The sequence below is a fragment of the Podarcis bocagei genome (assembly GCF_964188305.1).
Source record: "Podarcis bocagei genome assembly, chromosome: 8".
Lineage (NCBI taxonomy): Eukaryota > Metazoa > Chordata > Lepidosauria > Squamata > Lacertidae > Podarcis > Podarcis bocagei.
In genome coordinates, this window is record NC_138133.1 from 25,687,479 (window position 1) to 25,708,896 (window position 21,418).

Genomic DNA, 21,418 nt, shown 5'->3' on the forward strand with positions numbered 1-21,418 from the left:
CCCACCCTGCGCTCAGCTCTCACCTGTGGCTCCTAGAAGCTGTCAGCATGCGACAGCAGCCACACCCCAAAAAATGGTTTTGATTGGCCAGGTGAGGGTAGCTGATGGGTCTCAAATGCTTGGCAGGTTTGGGACTTCCTCTGCATGCAAAGACAGGCTCTGGCAGACAGAGTGGATGAGACAAATAGTGGGTCCAATGGTCAAGCAGGCGGTTTCTGCACATGCTGTAGAGCAGTGGTCCTCAACCTATGGGTCCCCAGATGTTGTTGGACTACAACTTCCATCATCCCTGAGTTCTGGCCTTGGTAGCTAGAGGTGATGGGAGTTGTAGTCCAACAACATCTGGGGACCCACAGGTTGAGAAAGGCTGCTGTAGAGGGAAGTGAGGGGCAGGTGGGGCTCATCAACCTGGGAAGGTAGCCCATCTAGGAGAAGGTAAACTCTGATCCTCCACCTCCGCTGCCTTGCGGGATATCTTCGGGAAATGGCTAAGGAGTAAATGCAGAGTGGAGTCCCTAAGATGGTTGGATGATGCCTTGTACGCCTCCTTCCAACAACTCCTGCAGCTAAGCTGCTGCTAAATGTCTTGCTCTGGCCCCACCCACTGCCGGCAAGTGGCCCCAGAAGGCTACCGGAGAGACGGAACAGGCCTCTCAGGTTAAGAGGAGTTCCCCAACCTTGATTCTCGCGTGGAGTCCTTACGTACTTACGTGAGCAAGCTCAGTTTTCTCAAACTCTTCCAGCTGCCGTTGGAAGCCCGCGTTTGGGTTGGCGCACGATCTCGATGCTCGCACCACCGACAGCGCGTCCTCCCAGCCGAGATCAGTGATGGTCATTATGTAGGCCACAACCAAGGTGGCACTCCTGGAAACGCCTGCAAGGCTGCATTGCCAAGCAGGTGTGGACAAGTAGATACACAGAGGTTATAGTAAGCTGAAAGCGCATCATGGACATTAGGTTTGACAGAAAGCATGTTTTTCTTTTTAAAAAACAAACAAACAAACCATACAAAATAATGATGCTTCTCATTCAACAAGTGTTTAAATTTCAAGTTTCAAAGCAAGGCATACTTCCCAAAGCAGTGCAGTGCTGAACATGATGGCAATGTTCCAAAATACAATCATTTGCGGAAAATACTTTGTCCTGTATACCTGAAGGAGCGTCTCCACCCCAATCATCCAGCCCAGACACTGAGGTCCAGCGCCGAGGGCCTTCTGGCGGTTCCCTCGCTGCAAGAAGCAAGGTTACAGGGAACCAGGCAGAGGGCCTTCTCGGTAGTGGTGCCTGCCCTGTAGAACGCCCTCCCAGCAGATGTCAAGGCAATAAACAACTACCGTATTTTTCGCTCTATAACACGCAGATTTTTTCTCCTAAAAAGGAAGGGGAAATGTCTGTGCGTGTTATGGAGCGAATGTGTGGTCCCTGGAGCCGAAAAATAAAGCAAAAATCAAACCGCGCTTCAGGGAGAAGGGAGCTCCGTGAGACAGGAAGTTGCTGCTTTCCTGCATTCTGCCTCAGGGTCTTACTGCCCACCCTGCTCTGTTTCGTTGCTGTGTTTGCTCAAACGGAACAAAGAGCAGGGAAAGCCCCTCCCCTCCAGGCAAGAAGAGAGGAGAGCAGAGCGTCGCTCTATCCTGTCCCTGCTCCGGAGGGAACAATGTATGTGAAGGGAAGAGAGATTACAGGTTCGGCTTAAAATTCTGATTTGACTTCCTGCTTTTTGTTTTTGGAGACACACAGCATTCAAATATGCTTTCTTCCATTTAAAAGGATGAAATCCTTAAACAGTGGCTGGCTTGGGTGGGTGGGTGGGGAAAAACTTTTGCCTTCCTTTCCTCACGTTATAGCCCTCTCCTGCATTCTTAGCCTTCTGTGTTTTTCCTTCCCTCCCCACTTAAAATGTGGTTACAAAGCATGGATCCACATGGATCCTCAGGATCTTTGCATTGGGTCAGCCAAAATTCACCATCAGAGCACACAGCATGTCCATGGCTACAGCCTGCCCCCCCCAAAAAAAAATCACGCACCCACTGTTGCCTGGGGCTGCAATGGTGCAAAAACGTGGTTACAAAGCATGGATCCACAGGGATCCTCAGGAACTTTGCATTGGGTCAGCCAAAATTCACCATCAGAGCACATAGCATGTCCATGGCTACAGCCTGCCCCCCCCCAAAAAAATCACGCACCCACTGTTGCCTGGGGCTGCAATGGTGCAAAAACGTGGTTACAAAGCATGGATCCACAGGGATTCTCAGGATTTTTGCATTGGGTCACCCCAAATTCACCATCAGATCACATGTCTGTGGCCACAGCATGAAGCACAAAAATGATACGTCCACTGTTTCATTCAGAATATTTTTTCCCTTGTTTTCCTCCTCTAAAAACGATGTGCGTGTTATGGTCAGGTGCGTGTTATAGAGCGAAAAATACGGTATTTTACTTTTAAAAGACAACTGAAGGCAGCCCTGTTTAAGGAAGTTTTTAATGTCTGATGCTGTATTGTTTTTAATATTCAGTTGGAAGCCGCCCAGAGTGGCTGGGGAAACCCAGCCAGATGGGCAGGGTATAAATAATAAATTATAATTATAATCATTACCAATGTTACAGGAATGCGCCACAAGCTTATACCAGTTCAGTGGGCATGAGTTCCCGCAAAGAATTCTGGGAATTGTAGTTTGGTAAAGATGCCCTGCCCTCAATGAACCTTATTTCTAAAGACATTGCACCAGCAGGCAACCTAAAATGGGCACCTTCATGCCTTCAGCAGCATAGATGCTCTGTGCAACTTGGAACAATGCACAGCTGGAACGTGGTATACATGCATGCACACAGTCAGGCTTCAGCAACATTGGGGGTATAGCCCGGCTCTCAATGCCACATTTTTTTCTGGAACCATGGAAGGAATGACGAAAGTGGGCCTATTGCCTCTCTCCAGTACAATAAGCAGCAGGGGGAAGCGGCAACGCTTCAGAGACGCATTTGCTTCCCCCAATCTTCAGGAGCAGAAGGCAGGATCATGACTAAGACTGGAAAGGCTGAGAAGCAAAATGGGTGCATCCTGCCAGACTGCATGGTAATCTAAAGGTAAAGGTAAAGGTACCCCTGCCCGTACGGGCCAGTCTTGACAGACTCTAGGGTTGTGCGCCCATCTCACTTAAGAAGCCGGGGGCCAGCGCTATCCGGAGACACTTCCGGGTCACGTGGCCAGCATGACATCGCTGCTCTGGCAAGCCAGAGCTGCACACGGAAACGCTGTTTACCTTCCCACTAGTAAGCGGTCCCTATTTATCTACTTGCACTCTGACATGCTTTCGAACTGCTAGGTTGGCAGGCGCTGGGACCGAACAATGGGAGCGCACCCCGCCGCGGGGATTCAAACCACCGACCTTTCAATCGGCAAGCCCTAGGCGCTGAGGCTTTTACCCACAGCGCCACCCCGCATGGTAATCTAATGGGGCCCAAATTATCTCTGCCCTGCCCTGTGCTCATCCCAGAACACTGTTTTGAAGTCAAGCAGAGGCCGATGCGCTGAGAAGATTCCCATTTGGCTAAGCATCAGGCTAATGGGGCTCGACCAGCCTCCCTCTGTCGTGATCTGTGCAGGACCAGCTCTACTCCAGCTTCATTCAGTGGAAAAGCTACCTTTGCCAAACTGAAAGATCATAGAAGCTACTGTTGCTGAAACCCTATACCCAAAATACTCCTACCCTCCCCACCACAACAGTGGTCTCAAATTATTTCGCCTTTTCTGAAATTCAGAGCTGAGTGTGGATCCTTACGTAGCCAAGACACACAGTTCACACACCAAATGTATCAGCAGAGGGAACCCAAAGGGTTAGGTAAAGGTAAAGGGACCCCTGACCATTAGGTCCAGTCGTGGCCGACTCTGGGGTTGCGGCGCTCATCTCGCTTTATTGACCGAGGGAGCCAGCGTACAGCTTCCGGGTCATGTGGCCAGCATGACTAAGCCGCTTCTGGTGAACCAGAGCAGCGCACGGAAACGCCGTTTACCTTCCCGCCAGAGCGGTACCTATTTATCTACTTGCACTTTGACATGCTTTCAAACTGCTAGGTTGGCAGGAGCAGGGACCGAGCAATGGGAGCTCACCCCGTCGTGGGGATTCGAACCGCCGACCTTCTGATCGGCAAGTCCTAGACTCTGTGGTTTAACCCACTGCGCCACCCGCGTCCCTACCCAAAGGGTTACAGGACTACAAAATATCTTCACAGGGGAGAACCTAAGGAGGGGAGCCTGAAAACAGACCAGTGAGCATGAAACCAGGAATAATCAAATGTAGAATAGTCTTAAATGAAATACGTACCAGTGAACAAGGCAGCTCTGACCTCCAAGTCGGCATTCATGGATAAATTCAATGCTTTCTTTGAAGTGTCTGACCCTTAAAAATTAGACGTAGACTTGATTTAGTCCCAATTAAGCTAAGGGATTTCTTATTCCTCTGTCCCACTGATTTGCCTTCTGAAAGAGGTTTGCAGTATTGCCCAGTGCTGTATTTTAGAGAGACATGGTTGCCTTTGCAGCCAAATATTTGGATAGCAATGCAACATACTGAGTAACACCAACTTAGTGGGTTTCTGGGGACAAGGGCAAAGGCCTTCTTGTTCTCCCAGGCGTGTGGAACTTGATGTGGTTTGATTTGTGGCCTGTTCTTGCTTTTCATCTTTTCTTTGTGCGGGGAAGGACATTCCCCTTGTTACTGAAGGAGCGTCTCTACCCCCATCGCTCAGCCCAAACACTGAGGTCCAGCTCCAAGGGCCTTCTGGTGGTTCTCTCACTGCAAGAAGTGAAGCTACAGGCAGTGGTGGAGCTTCATGCTCCGGCACCGGGGGGCGGAGAGCAGGTGGGGGCAGGGCTGGCGCACGTCCCGGGGGCATGGCGCCCAGCGCGGGCAGGGGAGCAGTCGCGACATCACCCTGGGGATTGCGCTGCTGGGGACGGTGCGCTCCCCCCGCACTCCTCTTCCTCCGCCAGTGGCTACAGGGAAACAGGCAAAGGGCCTTCTCAGTAGTGACACCCACCCTGCGAAACACCCTCACATCAGATGTCAAGGAGATGAATAACTATATAACCTTTAGAAGACATCTGAAGGCAGCCTTGTATAGGGAAGCTTTATAATGTGTAATGATTTCTTACGTTTTTATGAATGTGGTGTCATCTCAAACTCTGCATGTATGACCTTGCCAGTGATTATCACAAGAAAATCGAGGTAGCAAGCGTCCTCCACCCTCATTTCTTCTTCCCAAATTCCCCGGCCTCCCACTTTTTGCAGCCAGTAAATTGGGTGGTGACATGTGGCTGTACGCACACACAGTGTAGTCCGGATGTATGAATAACACCAAGCAACTCAGTGGTTAGCAGCACACTCTGTGCACCAGGACCGATTGGTCCAAGTCACAACTCCTTGGCTTGATCAAATCTCAGCCCAGCCATGAAGCCTATGCGTAACCTTAGGCAAGCTACAGCCACAGCTGTCAACTCTAATAAAGAGATATTTTATTTATTTATTACATTTATATACCGCCTTTGTATTCCAAGGACCTTAACGTGGTGTCCTAGTCCACTTTATACAGCTGTTCTAAGGAGGGTGGGATAATGGGTGATAAAATACAGTGGTACCTCAGGTTAAGTACTTAATTCGTTCTGGAGGTCTGTTCTTAACCTGAAACTGTTCTTAACCTGAAGCACCACTTTAGCTAATGGGGCCTCCTGCTGCCGCCAGAGCACGATTTCTGTTCTCATCCTGAAGCAAAGTTCTTAACCCGAGGTACTATTTCTGGGTTAGCGGAGTCTGCAACTTGAAGCGTATGTAACCTGAAGCGCATGTAACCCGAGGTTCCACTGTATTAGGATTTAGTGCTCCCCACCCCTTCCCCAAATCGTGACTGCAGTGGTACCTCAGGTTAAGTACTTAATTAATTCTGGAGGGCCGTTCTTAATCTGAAACTGTTTTTAACCTGAAGCACCACTTTAGCTAATGGGGCCTCCTGCTGCCGCCGGAGCACGATTTCTGTTCTCATCCTGAAGCAAAGTTCTTAACCCGAGGTACTATTTCTGGGTTAGCGGAGTCTGTAACTTGAAGCGTATGTAACCTGAAGCGTATATAACCTGAGATACCACTGTATAGTGTTAGTAGCTCATTTGAAGCAGCTGCTCCACGGTTGGGGACACTTCATCACCACCCACAGCACAGTCTGAAATAAACATTTGTACCCAACGCAGAAGAAATCCCCACAATCGTTCTCAGAGTGTAAACTTCCTAAATCTTACATCTGCAAGGCTAGAGTCTTCCCACCCACCCCTAGCTTTTCAGCTCGGCCTTGGGAAATTACAACCCCTTTTGTGGGGTTCATCTGCAGCTTAGACAACAATGTGTTGAGAGAAGGTACACATCATGGAGGATAAGTCTATCAGTGGCTACTAGCCACAAAGGGCATGTTCCATCTCCACTGTTGGAGGCACTATGCCAGGCATAGGTAAACTCTGCCCTCCAGACGTTTTGGGACTACAACTCCCATCATCCCTAGCTAACAGGACCAGTGGTCAGGGATGATGGGAATTGTAGTCTCAAAAAACATATGGAGGGCCAAGTTTGCCTACGCCTGCACTATGCCTTTGACTACTACTTGCTGGAAATCACCAGTGGAGAGAGTGCTGTTGCAATCAGGTCCTTCTGACTGGCTTCCCATGGGCATACAGTTGGCCGCTGAGAGAACAGGATGCTAAACTACATGGGCCTTTGGGGCTGACCCAGCAGGGCTCTTTGAATTTGTTCTTACTGCTGCAACAGGTCTTACAGCTATTAAGAACCCATCTTCTCACTCTTGCCATTTTGTAGCGCCACTAGATGCTTGGGTCCTTCCTAGTGGCATAGCGTGGTTTGCCTGTGCCCAGGGCCACTCGGAAGGGGTGGCTGGGAGGGAGATGCACGGCGTACACATGCACAATGGCCTAACGGTGTCCATGTCACCCGGGAGATTGCAGAGATAATAAAAGAAGAGTCATTACGTTGTCCGGAGAGGTACAGTATTTTTCGCCCTATAGGACGCACCTTTTCCCCTCCAAAAATGAAGGGGAAATGTGTGTGCGTCCTATGGGGCGAATGCAGGCTTTTGCTGAAGCCTGGAGAGTGAGAGGGGTCGGTGCGCACTGGCTTCAGGAAGCTATCCGCAAGCCTTGGGAGCCCGCGGGAGTTCCCACCGGGCTCCCTAGGCTTGCGGATAGCAGCCTGCATCCTGAAGCCTGGGGCGCGCTGAGGAGGGCTCCCCAGGCTTGCGGATAGCAGCCTGTTCTGGGGGCTGGGGTCAGGGGAAGCTCAGGCTTCCCCAGCCCCACGCCTGGGGGGAAAATAATTTTTTTTTCTTTATTCCCCCCCCCAAAAAAACACCGAGGTGTGCCCTATGGGCCGGTGCGCCCTATAGGGCGAAAAATACGGTAATTTCCCGGTTTGTTTTCAATGGAGCCCAGCTATATTGAGGCAGCACTGGGTGTTGAAATCTCACACATCCTAACAATCTTGTGCCCGGGGCAACAGCCGGTGTGGCCCACCCGAGGCAACGCAAGAGCCACAGGGGAATAAATGGAAGGCCCAGGGAAATCCAGAGCACAGGAGATCTGGGTCTTGGTTACTTAAATTGGGAAAGCTACCAGATCACACATACACAAAGGCATCTATTAGTATAGTCACGGTAACCACAGTGAGCAGCACAGTGTCTCAAGGGAACTCACTGAACCGAACAGCCATGCGGGGAAGCCTGTAACTCAGCGGTTAGGTTCATGTTTTGCATGCAGAAGGTACCAGGTTCTGCTGGGGGATTCCTCTTTGAAACCTGGTGAGCCACTGCCAGTCAGCATAGACAATCCTGGCCTAGATGGACTTAACAATCTGCCTTGGAAGAAGGCAGCTCCTATGTCTCCATCTTGCCCTTTCGCCCAGTGACAGCACCAAGTGCACATCTGGTTTCTGGGAAAGGGCTGCCTGCTGGTAGCTCGTTCAACAACCAGTTCAGCAGGCCGGAAGGGCGACTCATTAGGAAACAGGGATCACACTGGGTTTTTTTCCACGCTCACCATTTATAGTGGTCTGGCAGCTGTTTGATCCAACGTTTTCAAGAGTGAATTTCTAGCTGCCCCGGCTGCACTTTTGCTCACACATTGCCATTATTAGACTGCGAGTGTGGGGTTTTCCTTTCCACACTAATGGCGAGAAGTTGTGCCCAAGTTGTGCCCAAGTTGAGAAATGTTCTGTGTCCGTTAGTCACACCCCTTGTGTACTCTTGTGCTCCTCCAGCCCAGTACACATTGGAGTTAGGCACATGCTTCCTTTGGGTATATATGTGTTTAATGCTCAACACCCTGTATGTAGTAATAATAATAATATTTTTTTATTTATACCCCACCCTTCCTGGTTCAGGAAACCAGGGTCAGGGCGGCTAACAACAAATTAAAAACACTTAATTGATGCTACAAAAAACCCACACAACAGCATGAAATACGGTACAAAGCGTAAATAACAATAAAATCAAAAATCAAAAATCAATTTAAGGGGAAAATCCATCCAATAAACATTAGATGATCACCAGGGCTAGCTGGCTAAATTAGTCCCACTTGGGCCAGCGAGGAGACCAGGGGAGAACCAGCTGTGGGATCTCAGAGCGGGCAATCCTCACAAAAAGGGGAGGGGAAGGGAAGGAAGGGGAACAAAAGATCAGGCCAGGTTCAAATTGAAAGCCAGGCGGAATAGCTCTGTCTTACAGGCCCTGCGGAAGGAAGTTAAATCCTGCAGGGTCCTTGTCTCAAGGGACAGAGAATTTCACCAGGTCGGAGCCATCACTGAGAAGACCCTGGCCCTGGTGAAGGATAATCTAACTTCCTTAGGGCCTGAGACCTCTAAACTATGATTATTCATGGACCTTAAGGTCCTCTGTGGGGCATACCAGGAAATTAGAAAAAGAACCACGTTTGTGCCTGAGCTATGGAAAACCTGGCTACTGTGATGAAATTTTGTCTGTAGCTAATGACTGCTGTCGTGGGCAGGACTTTGAGTCAGGACCATCATCTCTCTCTCTGCCATCTCTTTTCTTTGAGCTGAGATCACAGACCACTTGCACAGGTCAGAGGGGAAGGGGTGTGTCAGGGAACTGACATCAGAGCAAGAAGCGAAGGGGAGGCTCTCAGATGATGCTGGCAAAGGACCCAGCAGCCGGGGGAGAAACAGCTCAGTAGAGGGGGAAGCCAATCGGCGCAACACCAGGGATAAAGGGGAGCAGATGGGGGGATTGGAGAGAGGGCTCCAGGACTCCTCACTGGACATCAGTGAGGAGAGCCCAGGTCCTCCGCTACCCACGCCTTCCCTGCGCAGAAGACTCCCGCGCAGTGAGAGGAGGAGGAGACTGGGTGTCAAACAACTTTTATGCTGGAAGAGGTTCAAGAAACGCCCACTGACGGATTCTGCCAGTGACTGAGGCAGCCATGGGAAAGAGGGGCTGCGCAGTTAGAAAGGTTTAACATGGGAAATTAACCGAGAAAGGCACCTGCTTACGCACGAGTAACTCATACCCATTACAGGGTGCAAGACAGGCATCTCCCAAACCCCACCCAACAACCCTTCCTGCACAGAAACTGGGACCATGATTGGCACATGCCACACAAATGGAAACAGCGAGGTTCCCTCACTGCAAGAAGCTAAGCTACAGGGAATCAGGCAGAGGGCCTTCTCGGTAGTGGCGCCCGACCTGTGGAACACCCTCCCATCAGATGTCAAAGAGAACAACAACTAACAGACTTTTAGAAGACATCTAAATTCAGATAATTTATTCAGACACCTTATTCAGATAAGGCAGCCCTGTTCCAGTAAGTTTTTAATGTGTGACATTTTAATGTATTTTTAATCTTCGTTGGAAGCCGCCCAGAGTGGCTGGGGAAACCCAACCAGATGGGTGGGGTACAAATAATAAATTACTATTACTATTCCGGATCTCTCCCAAAAGTTTGATTATATTTTTTTTTGCAATAGAAAGAAATGGATTTTTTGACTATATTGTTCTGGAACCATGCCATTTTTTAAAATAACAAAAAAAACCCCAGCAACTATATCACTATAAATGGTAAGTTTGGAAAGGTCCTTAGACCAGGGGTCAGCAAACTTTTTCAGCAGGGGCCAGTCCACTGTCCCTCAGACCTTGTGGGGGGCCGGACTATATTTTGAAAAAAAGAAGAACGAATTCCTATGCCCCACAAATAACCCAGAGATGCATTTTAAATAAAAGCATACATTCTACTCATGTAAAAACACCAGGCAGGCCCCACAAATAACCCAGAGATGCATTTTAAATAAAAGGAGACATTCTACTCATGTAAAAACATGCTGATTCCTGGACCGTCCATGGTCCGGATCCGGCCCCCAGGCCTTAGTTTGCCTACCCATTCCTTAGACTCACAACCTTCCAACATTTTGATTCACCTGGGTGGGGGGTGCCACACAATTCACTTCAGGGTGGCAGCTTTTCAAGACATCCAAATGCACCTGAATTCAGTGAATCTGTAGCTGGAAACTCTTCCAATGGTACAAAAATGTCACATCTCGTTTTTTGCTTCAAATTATTATTCTTTTAAGTCTCTTAACTAATAGATAAAAAGTCTTAACTAGTCTAACATACAGATGACCGAAGAGGAACTGCAAAAAGGCTTAACACAGAGATAAGCCAAGAGGAACTGCAGAAACCATCAGCAAAGAGGAATATCCTAAAGAACCCAACATGGTGCTTTGACGTCCCAGTGAGCAGCTGATTGCTGGGACTCTAAAGTGCTGCATCACTCAATGTCATTGTAATGCCACATGATTGAACAGGAGGAGTTCCTGCCAACCTGTTATATTTAGCCCGAGGTGGGGGATAGATTTAGGGGACAGAGAATCTGGTCTGCTGGCCTGATCCAGATCCCTAAGCCACATTAGAACCCTTGGGAACCACCAGGAAACACAGATGAAAATATTCCATGTGCCAAGCACCAGCAGGGTATGGCACTGTATCGTCAGATCAGCAGATATAGGGAGTGTCAATTTCAGCCTCTCTCAATACTGTTACAACTCTGTGAGGCTCTATGGGCATAAATGGAACTATATAAGCAACAAAAACCATGAAAAGAGAAAAGGTGCTCAAATATTGCTCCCCAGATCAGTATTCCCAACATGAACTGAAATAATCAATCCACCCGTTTTTCAAGATATTTGGGATCTCTCTGTTGCATGAGAGAAGCAAATCTACTAAAAATATCTCTCGAAAGCATCAGGCCAAAGAGGCAGTGCTTTGATCTGAGAGAAAAAGGCAGCGCTACATTTCCTTCCGTAGGCACCAGGCAGGCCCTTTGAAACTACTTTTGTTTCTCTATAAAACAAATTATCAGGAAGTGGCTGAAACTCCCCTCCCTCCTCACCTCCCATACGCATAAACAGTGAAGACGAGAAGAAAAACTTGGTTCCTGTCCAAGTGTTCTTGTAAAGTTGATGCAATTACAGTGGTACCTCGGGTTAAGAACTTCATTCGTTCTGGAGGTCTGTTCTTAACCTGAGGTACCACTTTAGCTAATGGGGCCTCCCGCAGCTGCCACGCCGCTGCTGTGCAATTTCTGTTCTCATCCTGAAGCAAAGTTCTTAACCCAAGGTACTATTTCTGGGTTAGCGGAGTCTGTAATCTGAAGCGTCTGTAACCTGAAGCATATGTAACCTGAGGTACCACTGTACTCTTCAGAGTCAAGGTAGCCCAAAGCTCCTTTGCATGGTCAACCCAACCTGAGAACTGGCAACTCAAATGCAAGCTCCCCCAGCCAGCTATTGTGGCCTGCGAGGTGCATGACAATCTCTCCTCTCCTCTCCTCCCCTTCCCAATTCTTGCATTTCTAGGTAGGAGGCAACAAAAGAAAGGGGTTTTTAGAACATTTGGCTGCATTTGGCTTGGTGTATCTCCAGTTGTACAGACCTGTTTTAGGAGACTGTAGCCAGGCTCACAGACGCCATGTTTCTGATTCCCATTATCTACCACTTTTCTATCCTGGCATAACTCTTCCAGGAGCACTGATTCCTTTTATCCTCCCAACAACCTTAGGGCTGCCATACATCTGGAATTCCCAGACACAGCCAGGATTCGGCCGTCGTAAGCAGCATTCGGGGGGAAATCACTGAAATGTCCAGGAAAATGAAGACATACGTCAACACGTCAGAAGTGTAGATTTTGGCAAGTTTCCTTAAAAATAGCTCTAAACTTCTTCTTCTTCTTCTTCTTCTTCTTCTTCTTCTTCTTCTTCTTCTTCTTCTTCTTCGAGATTTTGGCCAAAATTTTTAAAAAGATCAACAACTTTTGTGTTTTTGAAATATGTCAGATAAGGAGACATCAACTTGCTCAAAGGTACCTAGGAAACCTCATGGCACAGATAGACATTTGAACCCAGATCTCCCGAGTCAAAGAGTCCACCATTACACCTATCTCTCACCAGTAACAGGACTTTTAGACATAGGGCTGTATCCAGCAAACTTCTACACATACTAGAGCCAACGAAATGAAGGGACACAAACCAGCCCATTAGCTTAAGCAAAACTATTCCATGTAGGATTAGCACAGAATACCGCCACCTGTTGCATGTAAAAATAAAAAGGAAAATGGAGTCGTTAAGAAGTCAAAGATATTTACATATCCAAGAGGGAGGCATTCCATATCAAACAGTACCGGGTCTATAGTTCATTTGTCTAGTGTTGCCATTAAAAAAAAAAATACTTACAAATTCTGTGAGGGCGAATCTGCAGCAGGAATGCACAGATACTTCACTCCCTGCATTAAAAAACAAAATAAATATATCAAGGAAGAGAAAGTGCACACACATTCAAAGACTGTCTTCTTTCATTTGGTGCTGCTCCCGGGAAGCCATTTTAAGACCTGGTTTCATCGGCGCACGATCACAAACCACCACGTACCCAGACGTCAAAGTGAATTTTGGCGGTGGAAACATTACCTCCAGCCCTTCTGTTGCATTTGTCATTTTAACATGTCTTGTTTGTCCTGCAATGCTATAAATTGCTAATGTGCTATTTTACACAACTTACCGCTTTCTTAAAATGAATGTAGATTAAGTAAGTGTGCATTCAATGTTGGTTGGGGAAGGCTGTTACTATTTGCCGTGCTATACTGAATTAGTTAAATAAGTAATGGAAAGCAAAGAGTAACGGTGTAGCATGGGTATTACTTTTTAATAGATGTTTTCGTTCTCAAGATTGTTACAGTGCTGAGCTGAATGAAGCCTTTCCCTCCCCACAATAAAACGTATTCTTAATCAGTCCTCACCAAAATAATTCAATCTCAGACAGAGTTAGAAGTGGGTGTCTCGGTAGTAAGACAGAAAGAAACCTAAGCTAAAAATTGCTTCACTATTTCCATTCTACTGTTTTCATAATGGGAAATTAAAAGAAACTTTACTGGATGTTAATGACAATATGAATTAAAATGTAAAATACAATCAAGGTAACTAATTGTATCTGTAAATGAATATAGACAAACAATAAGATGTATACATACAGAAAAAATTATTTGTATATAGACACTGTACGGATAAAGTTGAAAGAAGAACAACAATATACAAAATCAATAAAGACAATGCGAAAAACTTAGAGACGACATTAAAAAGCCAGAAAAGGGAAGGAGGGAAGTCAACTCATAGGAGTAAATGTAAATTAATGTGTATATGTATAGTATGTAATCATAAAATCAATAAAGATTATATTTTTTAAGAAAATTGCTTCACTAGATACGTATAACTCATGGAAGAGTCTCATCTAGTCCAACATTTCAACAGCAGCCAGTCAGACAACTTTGAAACTTTAAAAGCTGGGCACAAAGATGATACTCCATTCCGCACTGGAAGCCAACTTAAACCAAGACAGACCTTTGACCAATCTTAAAGACTCATAGAACTGTAGTGCTGGAAGTGACCATCTTGCTAAGTGCTGCGTATATAGAATGACATCTCTCTACAGGATCCTTAGTTGGTATCCTCCAAATGAATTGGACTACAACTCCCATGAGCACCAGGCAGCACAATAAAAAACGTATGGGGGGGGCACCAGGTTGGGGAAGGGTGCTCTAGGGCAGGGGCAGCCAATATGGTGGCTTCCAGGTGTTGTTGGATTCTCGGTTCCATCAGCCCCAGCCAGCATGGCATGGGACGATGGGAACAGTAGTCCATCAACATCCGGACGGCACCAGGATGCTCCAAGGCCAGGGTAGCCAACATGGTGCCCTCCACATGTACAGTGGTAACTCGGGTTAAGAACTTATGTCATTCTGGAGATCCGTTCTTAACCGTAACTGTTCTTAACCTGAAGACCACTTTAGCTAATGGGGCCTCCCACTGCCGCCCCGCAATTTCTGTTCTCATCCTGAAGCAAAGTTTTTAACCCGAGGTACTATTTCTGGGTTAGCGGAGTCTGTAACCTGAAGCGTGTGTAACCTGAGGTACCACTGTAGATGAATTACAAGCCTGACCACTGGCCATGCTGGCTGGGGGCTGATGGGAGTTGGGAGTCAAACAGCATAAGGAGAGAACCACAATGGCCCCAGGGTTCCTTGCAGTGGTTTCCTCCAGACCCACATAAGAGATTCATCTCCTCCTGCTGGCAAAGCATATGCTCTCCTGCAAAACTCTTGCCTTCCCCATCTCATTTGTTCCCTGTTTTGTGTGTGGGATTCCACCACACGCAGGTTGCACAATAGCTTGGGCAACAAATCCATTCCCGTCGCCCACAAAACTAGACTTCTCTGCAATGAGGCTGGTGCTGGAGAAATGTATTGGAAACTACAAGGTAACAACTACTTGATGGGAAGTCATGTAACCTGCCTGTGAACAAATGCTCAATGAACAGTGGGTACCACGTGAGCCCCCCACAAACTGTGCAAACGCATCAGAATCAATGCTCACAAGTCACCTGGAAGTGGCTTCAGTGTTGCACTGCTTCAGAATAAGAAGATAGCTTTCTGTTAGAATTGCCACTGATGGAGCCAGTAAGAAATCCTCGTAAGAACAGACCTGCCCTTGCACTTATAACACACGGCTAAGGGACGCGGTCTGTGGGGTTAAACCACAGAGCCTAGGACTTGCTGATCAGAAGGTTGGCAGTTCGAATCCCCGCAACGGGATGAGCTCCCATTGCTCGGTGCCTGCTCCTGCCAACCTAGCAGTTCGAAAGCATGCCAAAGTGCAAGTAGATAAATAGGTACCACTCTGGCGGGAAGGTAAACAGTGTTTCCGTGTGCTGCTCTGGCTCGACAGAAGTGGCTTAGTCATGCTGACCACATGACCTGGAAGCTGTATGCCAGCTCCCTCGCCCAATAAAGCGAGATGAGCGCCACAACCCCAGAGTCGGCCACGACTGGACCTAATGGTCAGGGGTCCCTTTACCTTTACATTAAGTTCAATACTTAAAGTCTACGCTTATTTTACCTATGAATGCTAAACCTGCTCTACTGCTTCAATCTAAATGCCACTGCTTAAAAACAAGATTTACAAGAATTGTTTCCCCCCCCCTTTCCATGCTTTATTAATTGAAAATTGTATAACAGAAATTATCATTAGATGTTGAAGACAGCATAAAAATTCCTCAGTTATTTTCTTTTTACATCTTTCTGCAATTGATTTCAACGTGACCTCCGATCTTCCCATTATGTTCCCAGATTATATTTCTTGGATGCGCACTTAACTTTATTTTCTCCATGTTGTTTGACTTTCTTTAAGTCTTCTAATATTATCCTATTCACTCACAGAAGTTCAATCAATACCTGCCAACAGATTAATATTTTGACAATGTTCTTTTACATAAACTCTATATATGTCCCACTCTCTGATAAATTTTTCATCTGTAACGTCTCGTAACCTCGCTGATAGTCTCGCTAGTTCAGCATACTCTCTGAGTTTATTTTGCTAGTCTTATTTGGATGGGATATCTTTTCCCTTCCAGCCTTTTGCAATTAAAATTCTGGCAGCAACTGTAACATACATAAAAGGGTAAAGGTAAAGGTACCCCTGCCTGTACGGGCCAGTCGTGTCCGACTCTAGGGTTGTGCGCCCATCTCACTTAAGAGGCCGGGGGCCAGCGCTGTCCGGAGACACTTCCGGGTCACGTGGCCAGCGTGACAAAGCTGCTCTGGCGAGCCAGCGCAGCACACGGAAACGCCGTTTACCTTCCCGCTATAAAGCGGTACCTATTTATCTACTTGCACTTAGGGGTGCTTTCGAACTGCTAGGTGGGCAGGAGCTGGGACCGAACGACGGGAGCTCACCCTGCCGCGGGGATTCGAACCGCCGACCATGCGATCGGCAAGCCCTAGGCACTGAGGTTTTACCCACAGCGCCACCCGCATCCCCCAACATACATAAAGACTCTCCTAAACTTTTTGGAAATTTCATTACCCATAATTCCTAGCAGGAAGGCTTCCGAATTTTTAGGGAAGGAGCATTTGAACATTTTTTTCTGCTTGTTATAAATCATTTTCCAGAACTGTCTAATCTTATTACAGTTCCACCACATGTGGATCCATGTGCCTTCAGCCTCCCTGATTTGCAATAATATATATATATATGTGTGTGTGTGTGTGTGTGTGTGTGTGTGAATGAGGGATGTGTTCAATATTGCAGGGCTCATTTTGCAGTCGTAGTTGATCAAAAGCAGAATCCTTCCTGTGCACACCCGCATACAAGCTGTCTAAGAATTGTCCCAAAATGACCTCCAATTGTCAACAAGCCACTGTTCTAGTGCAATATATTCTATCTATCATCTATCTATCTATCTATCTATCTAGCATCCATCTATTTTTGATATGTATACATTACATTCAACAACAACAAACTTTGCTGCTTATTATGCAAGCAGACTTCATCGGGGGTTTTGTGGCTAAGTGTGGACGACTAAAGGAAATCTGACTGCAAGAGAAAAGGGGAAACGACAGCCACCAGTGTAACTGATTCAAGGTGCAGATAATATCGAAGGCAAGGCTGGTGAATACATGGCAGTGGGGTGAATGGAAGACCCAGCCGATTCCAGCTGGTCTTTGAATCACATCCCCTGCAGGTCCAATTTCAATGGTTCTGTGGTATTGTGAGCAACTTCATCCAATCTGCATTGAATTTCACAATATAAAGAGCAGGATGGATGCATAAAAATTGGGTTACTTATGTATGGTGAGGGAAGCAGCAACAAACATAGTTACCAGGCATGAGCAGTTTCATGCAAATTCCCAATTTTGTGTAGGTATTTTCTAAGCAGCGCCATAACAAAAATCTGTCTTATCACAGGTTATCATGACAAGAGCCTCACCCTGAAACTTACTACATCAGGGTTGCACACCCCACAACTGTCCCAGAAAAACAGGGACATTCATTTTTTCCTGCGAGAGCATGGTGGATATTTTGGCCACCATGGTCTCATGTGATTTCGGGGTGCCCTCTCACCCCCCCAAAAACACAATCTCACATATTTTGGGGCACTATGCCTGAAAAAAAGCTTTTGGGGGGCACGATCTTGTGTGGTGCCCAAAAATGCGCTTTTTGGGTGAAGTGTCCCAAAAAGTGCTTTCTTTGGGACTGCAATCTCGCACAGGTCACATGACTCACGTGGGAGTGCGGCCCCGGAATATGGTGTTCTCATTTTTCCTGACATCATGTTGGAGGGTATGGGGTTGCCGGCATAATATCTAGAGTGGGACATCAACCAGCAAAAACCAAAAGTCAGTCAAAATACAACAAGGCCAATTTCTCCAAATTCCAGTGCCTTCGAAAAGGCGTGCATTGGAAGCCAATAAATTCATTTTCCTCTCAGTTTTCTATTTCATCAGACAAGAGTAACCACAAAGAGAAGCTTTTTTATTTCTCTTTAGGCCCTGAAAGTCAAGCGAACTGTTAAACCGATACAAAGGGAGAGTTAACAAAACTAGCGCAAGTATTCAGATTTCAAGATTGTCATAGCTGAAAGAAGCAAGAGTTCAGCTCTGCAGAGTGTCTGATATTCGCTCTTATTACTCTAACAGCCATCATGCTGGTACCAGGTCAAGATGCTGGAAAATTCTGGTGCTAGGTAAATTGCCTCACCAGGGCTTTGCCCAGATAAAAACTACTCACTCAATTTTACATTTTAAAGAAAAGCTGTCATCAAATTTTACATATATTTCAGATTTTCCAAACCCATGTATTCGTTTTCAGTTAACAGGAAAATCATGGCAGTAAGTATTTTAAGCTAGTTAACAGATTTGCTCATGAAAGCCACAATGAGTTCTACATTTATATAGAAAATACAAATAAAAATTGTATAAAGAAAATGCTTTAAAATTTCTAGGGCATGGAACTGAATAGCTGGCTATCTCTTTAGAAAGGTATTTTAGCCTCTGTTTTAACACTCTAGAGAACCGACAACAATTTGAAAATTCTGATTCACAATTTTGTTAGCCACATAACACCACTTCTGATTCTGAAGGAGACAGACCATTCAGTAATTGTTGTTGTTTTTAACTAGGTCCCAATTCTTGTTCATTTAAAAGAATAAAGAATGAGCAAACGCAGGATAGTAAGATCTCCAGAATGTACAATAGCAACTTGCATTCAGTTGCTATAAATGAATGTGAACAACAATTTTTTTAAAAAAGTTATGAAGCCAAAAAGTTTATTTCAAAGAAACTTAAATGAAACAAATGTCCACATTAAAGATCATTAAACCAATTGTTTCATTCTTATATACACATTCTCAGCGAAAAGAATAATACTTATTCAAGTTCTTTAAGCTAGTAATCCAAGTACTCTAAATTTGTGGTGAACGAAGAAAATGTAACCATCTACTTTTAAGTACATTCTATCAGTTACATGCTGTTCAAACAAATTTAGGTTCAGATATTTAATTCCCCTGATCTAACACCAATCTCCCGTTTGAAAGTTTGATTTGAGACTTCAGAAACTTTGAAACTTTAGATGCCTGTCTTCTCGGAGACGTATGAATCATCATCTTTTTTAAATGGAAAGGGCAATAACCAATCAGGACTTTTGAGCTGTCCTAAATGACCACAAATTCCTAGGCTGAAATTAAGCAGTTTAAAAAGAAAGAAAGAAAGGCCTTATTTTTGGCATTGAACTTCTCGGTATTTAAATTTATGTAAACCTTTCAACGACAGCTTCCAAGAAACACTTTAAGAGCCAAAAACAAAACCTCGGGGCACCTCATTTTGAAGGAAGATGCAAATAAAAACCCTCAAACACCTGGCAAGTTCTTTCAGGTTAGCCCAGAAAAAAACCCCCATATGTTATTTTGACTTGCCACATCAACAGATGAGGGGTGGACATACATCTTTCGAATGAGAGGCATTTCATCAAAACGGCTTAATTAGGAAACAGTTGGTTTCTCAAGGTTTTCTCAAACACAACAAGAGGTTATCAAGAGTTCTGCTAAAGAACCGCTTCGGGGGAGAAAAAAACCCAGTAATTTGTTTATTTGTCCTTTCAGTTGCTTTAAGGAGCAGTCACCCAAGTACAGTACAAATGCTCATGACTCATTTTATTATTGAAAATATTCAAAAGTTTCAGCAATAAGCAAAGCCATTTCACCGTTATTTTATCGTTGAAATATTTGTTGAAAACGCATGAGGGAAACAGGCTGTGTGTAAAATTCAAATACAAGAAGGCAACCAACTAAGGTGGATTGTGCAATTGTTTCCGAACTCAAGAGACTAACCGGCCAGGACAGGTTTCATTCCACCACTAATAAAAGTGGTTGTTGAATCACAATCTTAAGATTGAATTTGCTTCGGAAATGCCCTGACCATCATTGAGCGTTGTTCCTATTGACCTCGCCTTACAAAAACAGATCCTCATGCAACTGAATTACTGGTCTTGAGAACCAAAGTATAAGAAACATTAAAACTCCAATGGTAAACTCTTGAACTAAAACTCCTTCAGGCGAAGTAAAAAACGATCATTTCAAGTAAACCTAATGCTTCTCTGAAGAGATCAGTGGAACCTTGGGTTTCCCCAGATTCCAAGCAATTGTTTTCATGTCACAATTCTGTTTGATTCTTTAACACTATGAGGGCACAGACTACAGAAGAGGCAAGGGGGTGTCCTGCCCTCAGCTTGGAGAATAAGAATTAAAATTCAAATGTGCTTAGTAACAGGGAAACTGATCAACCCATCAAATGAAATCCAACAGTGCTTCACACAGAGAAAGATCTCAAATTCAAAACAGAGAAACATTTAATTAGCCTGCACTATGAAACCTCTCAATCTTAAAAGCCACAAATCTGACGGTAAATTGATAAAACGGATCGAGGTGTGATGAAATTTGCAGCACCATTCCCCGCAGAATTGCAGCTGTGAAGAGGTCAACTGAATCCTGTAACTAAAGAAAAATAAAATTGCCTCCCAGATTTCTTCAGTCAATTCATAAAGCATTAAGAGTGAACAATCATCCCTATTATAATCTGGAACAAATCCAAGTCAATGTCTTATTGACTATTTTTTGAAGATATACATGCACAACTCATGTGAAACTATCCTGCCAGAAGCATATAGGTGGAATGGTGTTGTTTTTTCTTAGCAGAGTTCCCCCCATCAGTTTTGTAAAACGTGAACTTGCTGTGAAAATTTACCCTGTAAACTCTGAAAGACATGTTAGTCAGAGTGCCCTTGTGCCTTTAAATTTGGACCTTCTTAAAAGTGTGCATCCACACCCAAAAAGAATAGATGCCAGAACTCCCACTGATTTTTAACCTCAGTGCTATCCAATTCAATCCACCTGTACTTACTATACATTTAAAGCAGTATCATGCCAGTCATGGCTTCCTCTGAAGAATCCTTTCTAGGGTGCTGAGTGTAGGAAATTCCTATTCCTCTCGCAGAGCTACAATTTCCAGAGTGGTTTAACAATCAACTCCTCTTCCCAGGGAACTATGAGAACTCTGGCTCTGACCATGGAATTGGGGGGGGGGGGCGGTTCTCCTAACAACTCCCAGCACCCTTAAACTAAAATTCCTAGGATTCTGTAGGTGAAGTCAGGGCTGTTTAACATGACATGATACTGCTTTAAATGCATAGTGCAGATGGAGTCTTCATCGCCGATCACAGAAAATTCAAGGCAACTTTCCAAGTGGATGGCAATATATGTCAAGAAAGTATAAACCCAGCCGGGTGCACATTAAGCTCGCCAAATTTGTTACACATCAAATAACCACTTTCAAACTGAGCAAACCTTTCTTGCTGGCGGGGTGTGTGTGTGTGTGTTTAATTGTGATATTTTGCTCTTGGCCGTAAATTTCAGCCTTTCCGAATGTTGCCATCCAAATACCGGCCTCTCCACCCCCCTTGCAAGCAAGCAAGATGGATTATCAC

General features: G+C 45.4%; 1 protein-coding gene and 1 long non-coding RNA gene across 2 annotated transcripts in view; both read right to left on the bottom strand.

The window, feature by feature from the left end:
• Positions 1–21,418, bottom strand: part of LOC308594002 — a 104,647-nt gene that overhangs the window by 38,328 nt on the left and 44,901 nt on the right. The gene's annotated exons all lie outside the window — the stretch shown is intronic.
• The window catches only part of DUSP22 (dual specificity phosphatase 22), a 48,183-nt gene that overhangs the window by 10,671 nt on the left and 16,094 nt on the right, over positions 1–21,418 (bottom strand). Inside the window, exons 4-6 of the mRNA XM_081206664.1 lie at positions 12,788–12,837; positions 4,323–4,397; positions 711–882 (exon numbers count right to left, since the gene is read on the bottom strand). Coding sequence (XP_081062790.1) covers positions 711–882; positions 4,323–4,397; positions 12,788–12,837 — 297 coding nt within the window. The remainder of the gene's footprint in view (positions 1–710; positions 883–4,322; positions 4,398–12,787; positions 12,838–21,418) is intronic.